The sequence below is a fragment of the Megalobrama amblycephala genome, linkage group LG6, assembly GCF_018812025.1.
Source record: "Megalobrama amblycephala isolate DHTTF-2021 linkage group LG6, ASM1881202v1, whole genome shotgun sequence".
Taxonomy (NCBI): Eukaryota; Metazoa; Chordata; class Actinopteri; order Cypriniformes; family Xenocyprididae; genus Megalobrama; species Megalobrama amblycephala.
Window position 1 is genome coordinate 10,513,709 of NC_063049.1, and position 22,776 is coordinate 10,536,484.

Genomic DNA, 22,776 nt, shown 5'->3' on the forward strand with positions numbered 1-22,776 from the left:
ATTCGGAACTACATAATGGCACATATAAGCCTCTCTCTCATTTCCTTCCATTCTAAGGTCTGAGTGGGAAACTTGTCAAAAACAACAGCCGTAAATTCTAACACTTTACTCCTGCGATGGGACAAACTACTGCCAAAGCCACGCTGTCGACTTTGTGTTGAGTAATTCAAGCGCTGAACATAAACACTCAACACAGCCTTGAGTCTTCATCCCACGCAACCCAAATTAAGAAAAACAAAGAACTTGCACATTCACCAAATGCCATCACTGACCTCGTTATCATTTGTTTTATTTATCACAAAAACATTTGATAGAGATGATTTTCTATCTATTAGTGTTGTTGCTGTGGCAAAAACGTGTGAAGATCTGCAGTTAGAACAATGCAGTGAGAAATCTTTTCTCTTGCTTCAGAGAGGGGGACAAGAAATTATACCCCAAAATTAGGAATCTGTTCCCATGAATTTGTTAAATCTTGGCCAAGTTGTGCTATTTTGTTTTAATTTAATTAAAACGAGAGAACAACTCAGTACAACATGGTTACAATTTACATAAAATGACAAAATGAAGTACAATAATAAAACATGGCCACGAATTCTTAATTCCATTATATCTTTTTTTTTTTTTTTTTGTCTGCATGTCACGTTAAAAAGTATGTTCTATATCAGTGGTCACCAACCTTTTTAAGCCCAAGATCCCTGACCTCGACCTTTATGAAAGACAAGATCTACTTGATAGAAAAAGACAGCCCAGATTGTATTTAGTATTTTTTTCATGGCCAATTTAGATTCTGACTTATTTATTTATTTATTTTTACAAGCAAATTGGCCGATTCTGATACTGGTTGCAGATATTTATTATTAATATTATTATAATAAACAAAAATACATAGCCATTTCAAATTAGAGGGAACCACTGCTTTTTAATCACAATCCAAACAAAGTAGCTATGCACGTGGCATGAGCAGTTATTTTTTATTTTTTTATTATTTGAATTAGATTTAATTTCAAGATTTAAAGCAAAAACAGAACGGTCTGACTTTATATTTGTGAAATTATAAATGCTACACACAAAAAAGCTTGAAACAAAAACAGCAGACTGAATGAGATGCAGATTCACTCTCTGACAGCAGGTGGCGCTTATGGAGCAGCAGAGATACAGCGTTTCCTTGGTTACCGCTGTAAACAAAGCTGAACTGCGCTAATAATTAGCTACTTTATTCGGAGGTAAGAGGAAAATAAAATGCCATTGCCATCGAAAATTTTCTGAAGACAGTAATTCCTTTTAGAGATGCATTCATATAACGGGTTGGCGACCACTGTTCTATATAGTATGAATGTGTGTAGTCAGTGTCATGCAGTGGTGGTCTGAAATGAGGAGGCACATTTTTTTTTTTTTTTTTTATGAATCAAATGTAAATTCATGTGTGTGGCGAGCAGGGTGGGCGAGAGCCATGAGGGAACGGCGTGAGGCCGGTGACGCGAGAGATAATGAGCTCCACCTGCGAGGTGGAATGACACTTTTTCCATTAATATGTTTATGAACAACTGAAAAAAGCACAAATGTAGGGCATGTCAAAACTTCTCCAGGGTCCCAAAAATCCTCAGACCCCTGAAGGGTTAACAATGTATTGTAATGTTCTATTTATCAAAACCAAGTCAATCTCATCAAGTTAGTGTGTTAAGCATTTCTACATTCATTCCAAAAAAATAACTAAAGGCAATAATAGTTTAAACAATATATTTTATTTGTGTATGGATGTTTTTCTTTTTAATAGTCAACTTAGGCTATTTTGGATCATCAGTCATGCTCCGTAAACACCGTCTGTCACAGACACGAAGATGTATTTTTAATTTCACCAAGCTGATTGCACTAAAAACCCCCGCAGTCATCATGTTTTCAGTCCATTTCAAATTTTATTGTGACAGGACAAATAAAGCAGTGATATCTAACTGGGTGATCTGTTTACACTTTTCAATTAGTCTTCCCATTGACGCCATCATTTGTTCATTCAAACTGATGCGCTGAACATGCACATAAACAAGAGGGGAGATTTATCTCACAAACCAATCACATCCTAATCATAACCAATTACATCCAATTATAGCGCGATGAAGACATTGCCTCCTCTCACGTGACTTTCCCCCATTCATTCTCAATTACCTCCCACAAAACCCATCCGCACGCCGGGGGTCTAATGGTTTCCTATGGTTTTCTATGAAAGCAAAGGGAGGCAAGACTCCTGCTGTAACTTTACCTGCGGGTGTCGCTGTTGGTCAGTGCTCCTTTAGAAATACTGAGTGAAAATAGAGTGACTTGCGCTCTTTTTAATGTCATAATTTGTAATATTTGTGTTGTTTTATATGTAATATGGATTAATTTCTCATCCTGTTTTTTTTTTTTTTTTTTGAGGAGGCACTGCCTCCCTTGCCTCCTCGGAGGAAACGCCCCTGTGTGTAGTACATATGAAATTCAAATGTACTACATGTACATATGAAATTCAAATGTACTACATCCGCCATGTTGTTACTGTCATATGACCTGCCATGTGGCCTCATGGGATAGTAAAGTGTCCATTGAATACGCAGAATCACGCCGTGAGTAGTAGGTTGTCCGGGTACTTTTCACTTACTGTTTTTTGAATACTATGTATTTGGACATACTACTTCACAGCTCCAATTGAAAGTATGCTTTCATTGTATGAAAAAGAGCTACATTCTTCAAAACATTTATTTTTGTGCTCTACAGAAGAAAATCAGTCATACAGGTTTGGAACAACATGAGCGTGAGTAAATGATGATAGAATACTCATTTTAAGGTGAACACGAACGCAGACAAGAATCAAAAGAGCGTGTCACAAACACTATATCATGTGCCAGTGCAGGAAGCATAGAGCATGAATCATAGCCTGAAGGGAGGTTAGCACGCTGACTCAATAACATTGATTTTCCCTCTTCACCAAACCAGCAGCCTGCACTGCTTTACACTGATCCGACACTGATGATGCAAGCACTGCTCCCGGGTGGAAATCGAACTGGGCCGGGTTCTGTGTCTAGTGTGATATTTATACATCCATAATGGATGTGGATGACTTGTTCTTCTTGCTAATGAGGATATCTTTTGGTTGACAAAATGGAAAGCCCAGTTAATGCAAAGCGTGGAGGAACAATGCTTTCAAAACACGTCATTCAGATCCTCCTATGTTAAATACACGTTTCAGACACTTAACCACATCACGTCATGAAACGCGTGTAACTGATACCTCTCAGTGAACCAGCACTGCACTTTTCATTTCATCTGCATTAACTTTAAAGCTGTTTTGCGTTAAAGAGCAGCTGAAGGGGACAGAAGCTCAGATGCCTGTGGGCACCGACACATCAAAACACTGTGAGCTCTGATGATGAATCATGGCTTGTGGGAAATGCTTAAAGAGACGGGGGTCTCCATCCCTTCAATTTCTTTTTTTTTTAAGTTTCTTTCTCTCTTTCCCCTAATTAAACTCGTATTAAGTCCTTCTTTGTTCACAGCTTAGCTCACAGACTTTGATGCTGTCATTTGAGGGCAGTGACAGCATTGATCAGTGGCCCAGTGAGGACAGCTGTATTCATAACACCAGCCCCGAAACACACACACACACACACACACACACATAAACAAACATGCACAATACCAGACCTGGCAATTTAATGCAAAGGATCCAGTTATATTTTAAACAAGATATTTTAATTAATGTTAACAGATATAAATCAACTAATACACTTCTACGACTTTTAAAATAATAAATAATAAATTGTATTTAATTAAAAATTTTAGCGTCCCTCCAGTTCTACTCGCACTGCTCCAAGTTGGATTTGAACCGTCGTTTCTGGCATTGGGAGGCGAGTGCGCTAACAAAGATGCTAAAGACCCCTGCCTCTAACACACCTCTTGAGCTTTATTCGCACAGATCTTACTTGCTGGTCTCCGTTATACTCACCACCCTAAACCTCAGTCCCATCCAAATCAATGCACCAATGTAGACAGCCCTTCTCGACCCACTATAAGCAGGATTCAAACCATCGTTTCTGGCATGGGAGTCGGGTGCGCTAACTAGGACGCTAAAGACTGCAGCCTCTAGAACATCCTCTTGAGGTTTACCTACACAGCTCTTACTAGCTGGCCTCCATTACACTCACGCCCTAAAAACCTTACTCCCATCTGGGTCATGGCACCAATGTAACCAGCCCTACTCGACCCATTCCGAGCAGGATTCGAATCGCTGTTTCCAGCATGGGAGGCGGGCACGCTAACAAGGATGCTAAAGACTGCAGCCTCTAGTCCACCTCTTGAGGTTTACCCGCACAGCTCTTACTAGCTGGTCTCCATTACACTCAGACCCTAAAAACCTCACTCCCATCCGGGTCACGGCACCAATGTAACCAGCCCTACTCGACCCACTCCGAGCGGGATTTGAATCAGCGTTTCCAGCACTGGAAGCTGGGCACGCTAACAAGGATGCTAAAGATTGCAGCCTCTAGTGCACCTCTTGAAGTTTAGCCGCACAACTCTTACTAGCTGGTCTCCGTTACACTCAGCCCCTAAAAACCTCATTCCCATCCGTGTCACGGCACCAATGTAACCAGCCCTATTCGACCCAATCCGAGTGGGGTTCAAATCAACGTTTCCGGCATTGGAAGCAATGCACTCTAACAAGGACGCTTAAGACTGCAGCCTCTAGCGTGCCTCTTGAGGCCAGGAGAGTGAGGTTTCCCAGCACAGCTCTCACTGGCTGGCCTCTGATACACTCGACCCCCGAAACCTCACTCCCATCTGGGTCACGGCACCAGTGTAACCAGTCCCTACTCAACCCTCTCCGAGTGGGATTCGAACCAACGTTTCTGGCATGGGAGGTGGGCACACTAACAAGGACGCTAAAGATTGCAGATTCTAACATATCTCTTGAGGTTTATCCACACAGCTCTTACTAGCTGGCCTCCGTTACACCCACCCCCTAAAAACCTCACTCTCATCCGGGTCACGGCACCAATGTAACCAGCCCCACTCGACCCACTCCGAGCGGGATTTAAATTGCCGTTTCCAGCATGGGAGGTGGGAACCCTAACAAGGACGTTAAAGACTGCAGCCTCTAATGTGCCTCTTGAGGTTTACCCACACAGTTCTTACTAGCTGGCCTTCATTACACTCACGCCCCTGAACCTCACTCCCATCTGGGTCATGGCTCTAAAGGGGGTTGGGGGGAGCAGGCAAAGATAGACACATTAACATCCGTAATGCTCATGTCAGCTTTGCAGTTTGCTTATTCTGAGATGTTAATCGACACATTAATATTAAGCTCACCTGGGCACAGTGGACAGGTACGTTACAAGTCTTCTCAGGTCCTCTTGTTTTATTCTGTCATGGTTACTCCTAGCGGGAAAGGTCAGGATGGGGCCACCTCTCTTATCACGACCTCCTGCAAACGACCCAGAGAGAACATGAAGCCTTTCACACATGACACTCTATGTCTAGTGAGCTTCCAACAAAAACAGCATTTCTGAGCATCACAGCTGTTTTAAGCTGTAGATGTATGTACTTTTATGGAGCTCCTAAAGGTATGGAGCCTGGGAAGTCACCTGTAGGAGAAAAAAAGGAAATCTGTGGCTATGGTTTTGTAATTCATCCACTCAGTTTATAAACTGTACTCACAGATTCTTGTTCCCTCAGTTTAACAAATCACAATTTGGTGCTGAAGAACGAATGGATGCTTATGCTCCTTGGCTGACTGTAAAAAGTGCTGGGGAAAAATGTATTTATTTATTTTTTTATTATTGAAAGTACTCCAACTCCTGTCTATATAAAGTAAGAGTATTAGAATATCACAAATAAGATTATGACGCACATAATTCTTAGTAAATTGTTGTCTATTCCACCCCGTCCCCAAAATAAATTCAAGTCTAGAATTTAAGCATGAAGTTAAGACGTTTGATGTATTCAACTTAATAATACACAATAAAATAATATTAAAAAAAAGGATTCATTAACAGAACAAGAAGCTTCTTCTGTTCTTGTGTAGATAGACTAGAGATTTCTAAAATGAGGGACGGGCCACAAAACCGTGAGTACAGTTGGAACGGACTGCATTTGGTGGGTATGGATAGAAAAACAAAAGTACAGTTTGCAAATCTGAGCGCACGGATTGGAAATTCATGGGTACGATTTATTAATCCATGGGCATGATTTGTTAAACCGAGAGAATCTGTGATTATAATTTAAAAACTGGACAATGGCTTAGCGGGCATTTTTTTTCTCCTACAGGTGACTTCTCAGGCTCAGGCAAGATGAGAAGAAAAATTATATTTCAATGCTTTTGCATTCTCTCGCAAAAATGTGAAAAAAACATTTTTCCTCAAATCTCATATTTTTTCACATCACCATGTCCCCTTAGGGGCTCCATATATACATTAGAGTGTTTTATGTTATTTTTTTTTGCTATTTAGTGTTTATTGCATTATTTTAGTGTTGTGTGTCAAATTTATTTGTGTAGCACTTTTCACAATACACTAGGGCTGTAACTAACGATTATTTTGATGAAGGATTAATTTATTGCTTATTTTTATGATTAGTTGATTAATCTATTGTTTATTTTGTTATGATTAATCTAATTATTTTCTGATCAGTTGATTGATCCTTTAGTTAACATCCCAATAAATAACCTTAACCTCTACCATTAACCTTTCAATGTTATATTCAATAATTTTCTCATAAAATACAAAATGGCACTTTTCTACTGCATTGAACGACTTGGCTCGGTTTGGCACGGCTTGGCTCGCTTACTTTCGGTTTGCTTTTCCATTCCAGTTAAGCACCACTTCAAAGTGGGTGGGATTACAGACTGATCGTTAAAGGTGGGATATCCATTTTTTCAACTACACTGTTTGGAAGTTAGTTGGGCTGATACCAACAACAAACATGTAACCAATCAGCATTAGGGGGCGTATGGCGGCCGAGAAGGGAGATTTGAAAATTAGAAAAAAAAAAAACTGCAGAACGAGAGATGGGACACGATACAAAACAGCTCAAAAGAATATCACTGGAATGAAGGTTTATGACTGGGCAAGTGCTTTAGGACCCACGTTTATATTAGAAAAGCTTTCAAGTGCTAGAGAGAGCTAAGTGGGAAGGCCTGAAAACAGATGCGTAGGCTGCTTTGATCCCACTACTCATGTGAGTAACAGTGGGTTTTGATTGTCTGGAGCTGCTATGCTGTTTGTGGCTAACAACGAACTCTTGTTTGTATCTACTCTTGTGTATTGTACGTTCATTTTTTTATGCTTCCATGTTGTTCGTTCATCATCTGTGCTTTATTTTTCATGAAGCATTTTTTTTGCACATCAGGTGTAATAAACAGACATCCACTCGCATTCTGTGTGTAACAGTGAGAGTTTTGCAGTTAAACTACTGCACAATGACGACCGTTAGAGAATGAGGTGTTTAGCGTCATTGTCAGTCCATTCGCCTCGCATGCCAGCAGCGATCGGGCTGGGGTTTGAGACCTACTCGGAGCAGGGTGGTTAGGATTGGAGTGTGAGTTTTGGAGGTGGAGCAATGAAGAGAGGGGTGGGTTTGTTTGGGTTGATTTCAAATATCAACAGTGTTCAACAACGAATTTGAGAAATCGCATACAGCACCTTTAATAGTTGCACTGCCTTTACTGCTGTGGATGCGCTACTCGGCTACCAACGAGTCTGCACCTTATCTACTGAACACGATACAGCCATTACTTTTTTCAAGTTTGTGCGACGGTCGTTTAAAAAAAGTTGCACGAACAAATGATATTGCGGTGGCTGTTACTGACTATTTAAATCTAGCATTTGGTGTCTCGTGTTTCAAATCCAATGACACTGGTAGTGACGATTCTCTCTGACCAATCAGTGATCTGCAGTGTTAATACGTCACATTTAGTATCAGTACGGCTTGTTTAGATCCTCAACCAAGGTGGTACTATTTAAGCGAGCCATACCTTCCCGTACCGAGCCACCCCATGCAGTGGAAAAGTGCCAAAAAATGATCCGTACCGAGTCGTACTGAACCGTACCATGCAGTGGAAAAAAAAAAAAAAGCATAAAAAAAATAATAAAGTGACAAGAATTAAAAGGCATCTATCAGTAATACAAATGTCCATTATGGCTGCATTCCTACTCACTGCAAATAATTTCTCTGTCACTGTGAGTAAACTAAACCTGTCATGATTATACAGTTCACTGTGGCTTTCAAATTACATGGCACTGCAGACAACTAGTTGTCCAGTGCGGTTCTGTTCATTCAGCACAGGTTTGTCAAGAATGTGGTTGTGAGCCCTGAAAATGTGCAGTTGTCAGTTCAGTTATAGAAAGTGATTGTCACGCTTGTAAAAAACTAAACACTGTATGAACACAACCGTATTAAGTGGCGCAGTCATACTAGCCATTAGCATTTGCTCTAGAGTTTTTTTTATGAAACATGACAGGGGATTAGGGATGAACATAAACAGTGCAACGCATTCCATTTGACATATGACATTCAACATAATCAATTACATTGACGCATCATTCCAGCCCTACAATACACATTGGTTGAAAGCTTCTATTGATCTGTTTTTTAGGGGTGGCTCCTTTAAGGCTTGTCAGTAAATGGTCACTGTTATGATTGGCTAACATCATTGCATAGGAAACAGTATCAATGGCCACTCGCTATTGCACGTGAGTAAGTGTTTTGAAAATATTATCCATATAAAACCATAATTTAAAACTGTAATTTAGCATTATGCACTTGTTTACGGTTTGCGATTTGCTGCTGTCAGATACAAGTTTCTTTGCAAACTCTCCATTACACTTTTCAAACTCTCCATTACACTGTGCCTCATTTACAAAACAACCTGCAGTCAAATTCTCTGAACAAACATATAATCCTCTGATGCGATACATGACGCCATTAAAAATAAGCCATGCAATTGTTCATGAAGCTGGGATCCTTCTGAAGTTTCTACAGAAATGAGCAAATTAACTTTTTAAACAGGACGCATCAAAGTAAACGTCCATTTATGATGATGCGTGGACTCGAGTACATCGGAAAGTGAACAGGCATCTATACTGTCTCCAGTGTACAAACCCGATTCCAAAAAAGTTGGGACACTGTACAATTTTATTTTACAAATAAAAACAGAATGCAATGATGTGGAAGTTTCAAATTTCAATATTTTATTCAGAATACAACATAGATGACATATCAAATGTTTAAACTGAGAAAATGTATAATTTTAAGGGAAAAATAAGTTGATTTTAAATTTCATGGCATCAACACATCTCAAAAAAGTTGGGACAAGGCCATGTTTACCAATGTGTGGCATCCCCTCTTCTTTTTATAACAGTCTGCAAACGTCTGGGGACTGAGGAGACAAGTTGCTCAAGTTTAGGAATAGGAATGTTGTCCCATTCTTGTCTAATACAGGCTTCTAGTTGCTCAACTGTCTTAGGTTTTCTTTGTCGCATCTTCCTCTTTATGATGCGGCAAATGTTTTCTATGGGTGAAAGATCTGGACTGCAGGCTGGCCATTTCAGTACCCGGATCCTTCTTCTACACAGCCATGATGTTGTAATTGATGCAGTATGTGGTCTGGCATTGTCATTTTGGAAAATGCAAGGTCTTCCCTGAAAGAGACGACGTCTGGATGGGAGCATATGTTGTTCTAGAACTTGGATATACCTTTCAGCATTGATGGTGCCTTTCCAGATGTGTAAGCTGCTCATGCCACACTCATGCACTCATGCAACCCCATACCATCAGAGATGCAGGCTTCTGAACTGAGCGCTGATAACAACTTGGGTTGTCCTTGTCCTCTTTAGTCCGGATGACATGGCATCCCAGTTTTCCAAAAAGAACTTCAAATTTTGATTCGTCTGACCACAGAACAGTTTTCCACTTTGCCACAGTCCATTTTAAATGAGCTTTGGCTCATTCCTCCAGCTGTTCCTTATAGCCTATGTACATTTAACTTTTCCAGCCTCTTATTGCTACCTGTCCCAACTTTTTTGGAATGTGTAGCTCTCAAGAAATCCAAAATGAGCCAATATTTGACATGACATTTCAAAATGTCTCACTTTCAACATTTGATATGTTATCTATATTCTATTGTGAATAAAATATAAGTTTATGAGATTTGTAAATTATTGCATTCCTTTTTTATTCACAATTTGTACAGTGTCCCAACTTTTTTGGAATCGGGTTTGTATATAGCGACTGTGATTATAATGGGTTCTGTTTGCTTTTAACGCAATGTGACACTTATATTGAGTGTAGGCACATTAAACAATTGAATACCAGTCAATGGGGCCTATAGTGAGATGATGTAAAACTATTTGTCAGTGGCTTGCTCTGGAAGCAGGCATATGCAAATGTATTTGCCCGTGTGATGTCACAAAACCCACAATATCCAAACGAGTTGTTTTTGAAGCTTGATTAAATGAGGAGGATGATTTAAGCTATGAAAGTTGCAGGATATTTTAATGGTACAAAGACCTCTTATATGTCAAAAGATCTCAGAGATTTCTCAAATTTGATTTTGATTTGTCATAGCCCCTTTAATGTTTGCATGCTCTGTATTCCATTATTCTGAATTCTGTTCCCATAATTTGGTTTAGTCAAAATAAAAATAAAAAAACCTTGACCACCTTGAGCTGGTTAACCAGCTCAACAAGTTCCCCACCAGCTTGTACACCACCAACGCCAGAGCCAAATGATGAAATCAAACAATGTCAAACGTCATTAATTCTCAAAACATGAGAGTGAGTAAAAAACAACAGAATGAAAATGAGAATAGATCACAGTCAAAACATCTCACAGATCTCACTCACCTGATACAAATGCTATTTTTTCTCTCAGCACAGGAAGGACATCAGACGCTTTAATGCCTTCACATCTGAAAGACCCTGTGAATGAAAATGGAGAAATAGCAAGATTATTTTCATTTACAATCTCATTATCACTTATTACATTCCAACATAATACACAATCATAAACAGGAAATACACATACTGAGTGCTTCAAAATCAAATGGCTGCATCCTTCCTACAGTAGTCCTTCTGAGGCTCCTATGTCCTCCTCAGCTATTTCACTTTTTAGAAACACACTCGCAAACATCCCTAAGCATTTCCCCTCAGAAGAATCCTGCCTTCCAAGGATCCTTCAGATTGAAATGCCGTATGTATAGTTATTATATATGATTTTGAACAATATTACAAAGAAGAAAAATAAAGCAAAATAAAAGACAAATTCAACTTAAATAATAATACAAATAGATAAAAAATAAGAAAACAAATAAATAAAAGTGTGGCTTAACAAAAGTGCACATCTATGTATATGATTTTGGACTCTGATTGATCAATACAGTGTTCCAGCTGGACTAAGATACAAACTATAATAACAGCTAACATGAAACACTTGTTCATTAGCTACTGTGAATCACTTCACAGAGAGTGCAATATTAACCTGAGTTTACATTTAAAAAACTATATCTTCTAACACAAAGATGACACTTCAAAAATTTGCTTAAATTCAAAGTGTGTAGTTTAATTTTAAAATACTTTTTCCCTATCCCACTTTTATTCACATATTTCTCTCTAAATAGTTTTTGGTGGGTCTCAAAACTCATTATACCTGTCTAAGTGGATCCAAGCATGAACAAGTTTGAGGACACTTGATCTACTGCAGTGGTTCCCAAACTGGGGTACGTGAGGTGACAAAAGGGGGAACGCGAACAAAATGCTGAGTAGTTCATTTAATTCTACCTTAAAATAATATTAAAATCGAGCATGTATGTCTAACTGCCAAAATGTCGTAAATCCAGCACATTTAATCAAATTACCTCAGCATTTGCAGTCAAAAATGACTCTATCCACACAAGCAGCATGCATATGATAGATTGCATGCAGTCTGCTGATTTAAATCGCGCTAAATTACTGCCGTTCTCGACAATGCACCTTTGTAAAAGTGGGGATTTAGCACTTACTCGCATGAAGAACAAATATAGACACAGATAATGGATTAATTTCGATTTAAGACTCAAACTTTCTCCGATACAAAAACATACCTTATGTGAGTTCTTGTATTTAATGATGATAACGAGCAAGAACGCACTTGTTCCCAAATATCCACATGACTGCAAACGTGACATTATTGTACAACAGGTCAAAAAACAAAACATACATTTTAAACACAGTGCTGTCAGTATTTACTCTATTTTGCAATGAAATAATAGTTCTAACGAAAACCACAGCAGAACTACAACACACGTCTGTGTTTCACGAACAATTCTGCGGCTTTGAACGGATCGTAAGAGTCAATGATTCATTCACAGCCACTTGCTTCGTTAATGAATGAATGACTCGATGACTCACTCATAAAAACAGTGACTTGCTGCCACCTACTGGCGGTTTTATATTTAAAAGTTTTACTTAGTTTTACCATCATTGCATATTTCTCTATTGATTTCTCATTTTTTATTTAAAACAGTATTTATTTTATAAAGTTATTCAGAAAGGTAAAAAAATGCACTGGAAAATCAATTTAGGGGGCAAATATTGCCCCTTAATGGTAAAGGTGTGACTGCAGTCTAAGTGGAAGAGAGGGGGTACGCGGAAGGATGGTAATCCCTTCAGGGGGTACTCCAAGCTAAAAAGTTTGGGAACCACTGATCTACTGTATTATCACCACAGACAGAAAGACTCAAGGTGTAGACAGCTGATGGTGTTGACACAAATATATTTTACACACCGTACATGTATTAAATGCAGTAGTTACTTTGTATTTCTTTTAAATATAAATAATTATATAAATAATTATATAAAAAATATAAATAATTCTTCATCTTTTAAGTTATCAAATACTGAGTTATGGACCTTTTTAGTGATCATCTCTGGTTAATTTCAAAGTGGAAATGTTGCATTTTCAAAACTAATGGCAGGTAAAATTGAAGAACATTTTTAAAGTTGAGATTGAAGACATGCTTTGCGTCTCAACAATCAGTGGTCTTTTCCCCTCTAAAGGTTTTAGGAGAAATGCCTAAGACATTTAAGCTGACACTTAAGATCAAGATATCATAAAGTTAAATGAGAACTCTATTAGATCATCTGAGCTATGAAAATGCAACAACTAAGCAATAAAATGTTCCACTGGGTCTACAGTAAACTCCTCCACACACGCATCTCCCTTCATGTTCACATCTATCTCCTTATCTCTGCTTATCATAATCAACCATCTCTCTCTCTCTCTCTCTCTCTCTCTCAGTCTGGACATTTCAATCTGACTATCATAAAGCAGCAGAATCCTCAGAGTGAGATGATGAGAGCCATCATAAACACCCAGGATACAGGATGAAGCCATCTGAAGCGAGGTGTCTCCTCAGTACTACACTCCTCCCTGAGGACTCTCTCTTCACTGGAGTGGATCAATGCTGCAGATTCCTCACATTAAAGGCATACAGGCGACCCTGCTAATGAACAACTACATTACAGAGGTTCAGAGAGGAAGATGATAATGGAAGGCCTTAAGCAGTCTGCCGATTATGCATCAGATTCAAGGCAGATGTATTTCAGCTGATGATTAGAGACATGTAACATGGATAAATTTGCCTAACCAAAAATTTGGTACTAGGATTTGCTAGTTAGCAGCAGTTGGTGATATAATTAATTATAATTAATTAGTTGGTGATTAATATTCTCATTCGCAGTAGGCTCATATTGTGAAACTCAAAAAATGTACCTATACATACAGTTCCCAGCTGAAATGAACACTACTAGTTCTAAAACACCAACAACTTTTATTCCCTTTCAAAAAAAATATGATTACAAGGGTGGATTATTGATAAATAAAGCCGTATTTAATAACAACGTATTTTCGCATAGTTCCTTATGACCTCAAAACACTTTTACCATAGTGCATGATTCGTAAACTAATAAATGTTGATGTTTGCTTCTATAACGGAGGCCAGCTAGTAAGAGCTGTGCGAGTAAACTTCACTCTCCTGGCCTCTAGAGGCTATGGTCTTTACAGTGGCCACCTCCCATGCCGGAAACACTGGTTCAAATCTTGCTTGGATGTAGGATGGTAGGATGGTGGAGTATGATGGTGTCGTGACCCGGATGGGAGTGAGGTTTAGGGGGTGTAAAGAGGGTACGGCATGGTACAGCAGCAAAGTTCCGTGATTATTACGCCGGAATGAGAGTATAGTTCCTAGCCATATTGGCCTAGAAAATCGCAACTTTTCATTTCCCGTCGGTCTTAACACACAATGTAACTAAAGAAGAGTCAAGTTTTAAAAAGAAAAATATCGAAACTCTTTGGTAATTTTTGAGCGAGATGGTAACGGTCTAATCAGATTCAATGAACTATGCTAAGCTATGCTAAAAGTGGTACCGTCAGACTCAGAGATCAGCTGAATGGATTCGAAAACGGTAAAACTCAACTGACTAACCCTAGGGGAGTTAGAAAATGAGCCTATTTTCAAAAAAAGTGGAGTGCTCCTTTAACACTACTTTTGTACATGGATCCTAACTGCTGAAAATGCTTGCTGAATAAGGTGGGAGTCAATAGGAAAGAAATCTGTACTCTCTGTAGGTCTACCTCTAAAGTGGTGTGAGAGAGGTGGAATGAAAGAATAAATGAGAAAATGAGGAGAAACACAGGAGGCACAGAGTAGACTGAGAGATGAGGAGCAGTGATGGGGAAGAAATGAGGGATTGGATTACAGAAAGACCAAAGCTCAGACAGAGAGCTCAAGCCGCTCTATCTCCAGCCCCATTAACATGAGAGACCGCATCAGATCAAAGAGCGGCCCGTCAGTCTGCGCTCAGCTCATTTAAACACCTGCATTAGTGCTCAAACTGCCTGTCCTTCTTGAGGGCAACTGGAGAATTTATAAAGGGCAGAGGGGAAGTGCACTTCCCTGTACCTCTCGCTCTCTCTCTCTAGATATACAGAGCAAGACATTGATATTTTATCCATCAAGCTTTGTTTTAGCAGTACCTCATTAGTATGAATGTTTTGAAGAACACCAATGACCTCTTTTGGTTGTGTTTCTTCCCACTTGCTCTTTCACATGTCCCACCTCACTCTAATAAAGCTGTATTCATTTAGGTGGTCTGATTCATTTTATTGAATCGTTTTCCCTTATACCTGCATGACACTTTAAGTGTTCTTTATTACTTACACATTATTTAACTTAAAGGGTTAGTTCACCCAACAATGGAAATTCTGTCATTAATTACTCACCCTCATGTTGCTTCAAAGACCTTCGTTCATCTCTGGAACACAAATTAAGATATTTTTGATGAAATCCATGAGCTATCTGGCCTCCTATAGACTCAACGACCACTTTCAAGGACCAGAAAGGTAGAAAAGACATTGTTAAAATAGTCCATGTGACTACAGTGATTCAACCTTCATGTTATGAAGCCACAAGAATAATTTTTGTGCACAAAAAACAAACAAAAATAACCACTTCATTCAACAATTTCTTCTTTTCCATGTCAGTTTCATACACAGTTGACGTGCGCTTCCAGGTTCTACGTCAGAACGGCGGTTCATTATCGGCTCCTGCAGCAACATCACACGCATGTGTCATGGTGCTCAAGTGAACAACGTCGGCCAATACTGAGCCAGTGTTCGGACGTAGAACCTGGAAGCGCTACACTGTGTTTACAACATCAACTGCGTAGGAGACTGACATAGAAAAGAAGAAATTGTTGAATAAAGTCAGTTATTTTGTTTGTTTTTTGTGCACAAAAAGTATTCTTGTCACTTCATAACATTAAGGTTGAACCACTGTAGGTACATGGACTTTAATGATGTCTTTTCTACCTCTCTGAGCCTTGAAAGTGGTCATTGTGTTGCAGTCTATCAGAGGTCAGAAGGCTCACGGATTTCATCAAAATATCTTAATTTGTGTTCCGAAGATGAACGAAGGTCTTATGGCTTTGGAGAAACATGAGGGTGAGTAATTAATGACAGAATTTTCATTTTTGGGTTAACTAACCCTTTAAACAATATTTACGTATGTTTTCAAGATCATGTCAAAAGAAAGCCTAAAAAACAACACTCTTTTTGCTAAATCAGCACTGTGATTTCCTTCAGAATCACATAATTATTGCATGGCTTAAGCTGATTAACCTCTGCTGATTCTGCAGCCAATGAGATTGCTTGCTCAACATTTAAATATTCTGGTTCAGTGTTTGCTGTTAGCTAGTCCTCCAGTGCACTATCAGAGTTCCTCTGAAACCCTCCACCTCCCCAGCTCCACCTGTCTAGATCTGCCACAGGATTTATGTATGTCTATTTATGCAGCTCAAGCCTATCTTACATGCTCACAGCAGCATGTCTGTGTATCTAGCAGTAACAAGTCCATACTTGCTCTGCAGGAGCAGCAGCGGCAGTAATCAACTGCAGCAGCAGAGCAGATCTAGTCCACCAAGACCAAATACATGAACATTGGCATATTCAATAACATTCTAAAACTATTCTGAGAGTTGTCATCATTAGCATTTATAATCTGTTTCACTCCATTAATGACAAGGAGCTGTGAATAAGTGTTTCAATGCATTTCTCATGCCAGTCACTTTACTTGAAAATTTAACAAATATGTGACAAGTCTTTTCAGTTATTCTTCACAGGCATTTAATGCCGCTTCATTTCCTTTTCACTTTCTACTTCGATACACTGACGAGTGAACTGGAAGTATAATTAAAATGAGCTGAAAGTGTTCTAAGAGAAGTTTAATGGAGGATCCTACTGCGTGTAATAGCTTAGACCCTGTAAAGAGGTCAAAGATTCATTAGATAAAAAGTGAAGAAAGTGAAGTGAAGGAAAGGCTATATAGCGGTGAATGTGACATCACTGGGTTTTGTGTCTTGAATAGGGCCTCATTTTCATCTATTTACAGGCAGCATAGTTTTGTCCTTTGTTAAGAGACAGCTGGTGAGTTCTGAATGACTGCAAGTAGGTTGCAGCAAGCATTTACTGTCATTAGTGTTTTCAGCATCTTGAATGTGTATTCGGAGGAAAAAGTATTAGACAAAAACCTAGTTCCTCTAGTTTCTTCATGGTTGTCTACAGAACTGAAGGCCACGCAATCATTCAAATGAGCGCTCTTTGTGACAAAATAAACTACAATTTGCAGAGGACTTTATGCTTAAAATTAACTTAGTGAGAATAATAGATAAGTATTGGAGGAAGATATGGGATCTTGGGTGCTTGTGCGTTCTGTGCACACAGCTTGTCTGCTTTAGACCTTGTCTATGTATATTTGTGCATCAGCAGCATCTGTGAATTATTTTCTTGCTGAAGCAAAGTCTCAACAGCAGCGTAAGCAGATATAGTCTGCCATGACCAAACCAACTCTGAGAGTTGTCCTCACTGGAATCTAGTTATCTGTTACTATAATGAGCCTCAAAATGACAGCAAACTTCTCAGTAACACTCGCGTAAAACAGCAGCAACGCAGCAATTTGCCTGAACCCCCACCTCCTGTTGTCAAGGACACCGTAACCCCCAGCAACACATCCACAAAGGAAACCAGGTCAAGCCCATCCCACTGAAAGAAGCTCTGGCCTGCTTTCTCCAGCATGACTTTGGTAACAGCTGAAACATTTATTGCACGACAGAACAGAATTACAACACACTCAAAAGCTGAGATCTTCAAAGCAATGAGGCACATTGCCTATAGTGATGTAGTAAAGAAACCATATGCTGATTGGAAGCTTTGTTTCTCTCATCGGAAAGAAAAGGAAAACTGAGGTTCAGGTAATCCACAACACAGCATCCAGATTGAACAAAACACAAATCCCATTTAAACGGATCTCCATACTGGCTCAGTAAATCAAGCTCTTGTGGACACACGGGGTCCCTGTACTGTACTTGATGTCTGAAATATGCCTGCATGGCTCAATACACATCTATTTGGTCAACGGCACATGTTTGCTAATGCTCTGTAACAGAACAGATCATAGATCAAGATGTCTCATGGCACAAATCATTAAGACATTACAAACAAATAAAGAGTCTGTAAGATCATTCCTGAGACTGTGCAAATGAAAAAAGGGACCACTGACATGACAATACTTGGAAACACTTTAGTATAGGAAACACATATAAACTATTAACTAAGACTTTTCCTTTAATAACCTCCTAATTTACTGCTTATTAATAGTTAGTTATCATGTTCATGGATGAGCTTATTAACATCACTGTAGTATGAGTCAGAGCAGGACTGAGTGCTGTGCAAGCAGAAAGGAGGCCGCTGGAGCAATTGCTAATGAGAGATGACGGCTCGAGAGCAGAGGAACTTTTATTATGCCACAGTCGCCGCTTCCACTTCTTCCGTTCGAGCGTATGTGGGGTAAAGCAGCACTGATTATCATATTAGATACATTTGTGTGTTCAAAAAATTGTTAAAGGGATAGTTCACCCAAAAATGAAAATTCTGTCATCATTTACTCACCCTCAAGTTGTTCCAAACCTGTAAAAATGTCTTTGTTCTGCTGAACACAAAGGAAGATATTTTGGTTTGTAACCAGGCTGCTTTGGGGCACTACTGACTTCCATAGTAGGAAAAAAAATACTATGGAAGTCAATGGTGCACCAGAACTGTTCAGTTTCCCACATTCTTAAAAATATCTTACTTTGAGTTCAACAGAACAAAGAAATGTATACAAGTTTGGAACAAACTGAGGGTGAGCAAATGATGACAGAATTTTCATTTTTGGGTGAACTATCCCTTTAAAGTAATGTGGGTATGATGTCATTAATAGGCGACGCATTAACGGATGGATTTAAACATTCTTAGAAACGTTTCGGATAATGTAAGTACACGTCAACAAAATATATAACATTGTTCTAGTGGTTTTTGGATATTTTAATCACATATTGTGCCTTAAAAGTATATTATTTTCATGTAGTAAATGTTTTTTTAAAAGTCTAAGGGTCTAAGGGTAAGCTAAGGGTCAAAAGAGAGTTCCTGGCTCTTGTGCTGAAGGAGAAATTACATTTTCTAAAGAAATTGTGAGTGATGCTTGCCCTTGCAAAACTCACCACCACAATGATGTTTTTGGCATTTGTCAGTGCATTGAAGTGTTGTAGCTATAATGTGAGATCATTGTTAGTGCATTGCTGTGCAGTTGTTAGTGTGTTCTGGGGTTTTGCTATGGCATTGTAATATGGTTGTTTTCAATGCTTGCTTATTGGTGCACCTAAAAGGAGCCCACCACTAAATCTCTATTATATTCTGGTCTCGAATATGACTCAGGTACCCATTTTCAATACAAGTCTATCAGATTCTCTTTATTATCTTCCATGTGGCAAAAACTGTTAATTCAGTTTGATAATTTAGAGAAGTACACATCTTCTCAATAAGCTGTATGATCTGAGGTATCATTCATGACTTAATGTAGGTTTAAAGGGGACCTATAGTGCCCCTTTTAAAAGATGTAATAAAAGTCTCTATGACCCAATTTGGGTGTGAGCAAAAACACGCCGTTTTTGTGTGACCCTTTAAATGCAAATGAGCTGCTGCTCCTGGCCCACTTTCCAAAAGAGGGTGGGGCTTTAACAGCTCTCTTTTCGGTTGCTCAACAACAAAACTGGAGAATCTCATGCAGCCAAAATGATGATTGTTGTAGTCCTTAAACAGAGAATTCTTTAAAAGAAAATATCTCCCTTTGCATTGAACTTTGAGCGTCGTAACTTTGCAGATGTTGTTTATGCTCTAACAGCAACATTACACACTAACTAAAGTTAAAAAAGTGAAATCATAATCAACCACCCCTTTAATGCTTAGCTTAAATCCCCAACCCTGAGCAATAGTATTCATAACGCTTGCCTTAGCAAACACCACTAATTAAAAGCATGATTACCCTCAAAAGAAATCAGGCAAAGATTACCCTCAAGCTTACACACACACACACACACACACACACACACACACACACATGGACTGAGGGCTTGGCACTTTAGCAATGACTCCTGCTATCTAACAATGCACCAGACAATGAAAATAAACACACACACACACACACACACAAACACATGCATACTCTGAATGCTTGGATCTTCACCATATGTATGTCATCAACAGTTATCACACCATCTCACATTCAACCTTCATCCTTTCATTACAAACATTGCTTCATGTTTCTCTCTTTACAGTTTTCTAACCAAAACCTTACGACATTTCCTCACCCGTCACATGCAAAAACACAGAAAAATCTATTAAGTATTGATGTAAAATGCATGTCACCCTGCTAATTAGAAGCTGAGAGGGGAATCAATGTGCCACCAGGACCGCCAATATGACCCACAGCAAACAAACCACACTGATGTCACATTAAAAAAACACATCAAATCCAATACACTAGCATTACACACATTATACGTACACAAATCAAACCACATCACAACCACATGAATGAATAAAGTAACTAAACCAGCCAAGTGACATTATGCAGTTAATGTCTATTATGTTTGCTGTTTTTCTGCAGCAAAAGATATTATTTTAAGATTTTAAGTTAAGATATTATTTTTAATGAAAGTACATTTGAGAAAAACATCCTTATTTTTCCATTTCATATAACATAATATAACAACACTTCCAAAAATCATTATCCTTAGTTAATTATTTGGAATATTACTAGCCATAGTATGGACCCTTTTCACATTTCTGGGGTTGTCAGAAGTGAAAGTCGTCATAGTTGGATAAACTTCTATAGTGGTGAACGGAAACAATTTTTTAATTTATTTTTTTTGCCGTTCCCATTTAGCAGAAGAAAAAAAAAATCAACAATAGCACTTCTATGACTTTCCAAAAGAGAAAAATAATACTGAGGGATTGCCATTGTATTAGAAACACTCACGCAGCAGCATTGACCAGTTTTCTGTAGTTTAATGCCAAAGTAAGAAAACATGAAAACACAAAATATAGTGTTATAAATATACATTCATTTAAAAAAAAAAAAAATACAATATCAAAAACTTTGCTTGATTTACGATGTTAATAACTGTGGAAACGCATCTGTAAAAAGGGTCCATTGTACATAAGTACATATGTGTCAATCAATCGATAACATAAAAATACTGTAGATTTTCATTTTGTATAGGCAGTTTCTACAGTCAGCACCAACGCAACACAATCTCAAAATGAATTTCAGACCAACACAGACAAATCACACATGTTCAAACACAGATAAGAGAGCATACAGACTCCAGAGGAGTGTGTGACCTCTTTAAATACCTGTCTTTCTGCTGATGTCAGAGGCAGCCAGCATGCCACGTCTGTATCTCCATATGTGGCGACCTCACCTGACACCATCAACTCCCAGCTAAACACAAACTGAACGCATATATGCACAAACTCTGACATCACCAGTCATCATCTGTCTCTCTGATTGGTGAGTAATTAAAACTGACCAATCAGGAGCTCAAAACATATTGACATATTGTTTAAAGATTATGGCTGGAAGGAGGCCATTAGACAGTGCATGTGTGTATGAGTGTTGGACGAAATTTCTCTGACCGAGTTCTATGACATAACAGCAGACGGAGAGAAATTGATAATCAATCAGTGACTCGGATTACAACAGAGCATGCGTCTATAAAACAAACACAAACAGCAACTCAAACATAGAGACACACTCACAGAATATTTCTTACGCATGATTGACTTGTGATTTAATGTGTAGATATTTAAAGGGGTACTTCACCCCTGGAAAGATGAATGTGTATTTAAAATTGGTCATTTATGTAGTAGAAATGTGAAATTATTTTTGAATTTGGAGCTTTCTAGACTGAGAAAAGGCAGAAAATGTATTTTTGACTAATGTGGATGAAAGACAACAACTCCCAGAATGCACTTGTTTTGCTGCCCTTGCGAGGCCACGCTCAAACCACGCCTATCGGTTACAGGCAGCATTACCAGGAAAATTCAAACAACTAGGCTTGCTTTGTTACATATTAATTCTATAAATCGTGAGTTAGTTCATACATTTACAGCGAAATGGTGCTAAATTGCTTTGTACCTGGATGTACACCCAAAACCAGGAAAGGACAATTAAGTTTTTCATCATTTTCCGATTAAGTTAAAGATTTGGAGCGATGTAAACAGTGGCTGCGGGCCATCAAACACCCGAAGTTTGGAGATGACACCGTTATAGAAAACCTAAAAAAACGCAGAATATGTAGTCTCCATTTTAAGCACGAGGACTACGAACCAAATATCATTGCAATGAAGAGAACCATTCTGAAGGACACCGCGATACCATCGATATTCACTTTCCCAGAGGACGAACAGCCTGGGCATCTGGTACTAAGCGTATTCGCCTAGAGGCAAGACTCGCTGATACTAGACTGATAACACAGTAGCCTATATGTAGTGTTGTAGGTAGCAGTAAAACTGCAAACTTAGCAATGTAACGTTAGATAGACAATTACATATAAGTTGCATATAAGTTGACTGTTATCAAAGTAAAGCCACTGTTCTGTAAAACTGAGTTAGTCTATTTATCTATTTATGCTAACGTTACCACAAAAGCCTGTTGCTGTATTGGTTGAGATGACTGCAGAGACCGATAAATTTGCGAGATGAACCACTGATGTAGTGCAGACTATAACAAAATAAAGTTAATTACAGTAAGCTTAAAAATATAATTGACACCCACTTTTGATAAAATCTTTGATCTATGTCCGTGAGTAACCTCAAAAGCGCATATGTATGGGCGTGGTGAAA

The 22,776-nt window shown here is 38.7% G+C and overlaps 1 protein-coding gene across 6 annotated transcripts in view; it reads right to left on the reverse strand.

Annotated features, from left to right (window-relative positions):
* kalrna (kalirin RhoGEF kinase a) overlaps nucleotides 1-22,776 on the reverse strand; it is a 320,600-nt gene that overhangs the window by 172,977 nt on the left and 124,847 nt on the right. For 5 of the 6 annotated variants that reach the window (XM_048192910.1, XM_048192911.1, XM_048192909.1 and 2 more), the window contains 2 exons: nucleotides 10,866-10,940; nucleotides 5,335-5,449 (listed from right to left, as the gene is read on the reverse strand). In XM_048192910.1, the coding sequence (XP_048048867.1) occupies nucleotides 5,335-5,449; nucleotides 10,866-10,940 (190 nt within the window). Of the gene's footprint in view, nucleotides 1-5,334; nucleotides 5,450-10,865; nucleotides 10,941-22,776 lie in introns of those variants that run through there. The other variant, XM_048192914.1, reaches the window with a different exon arrangement.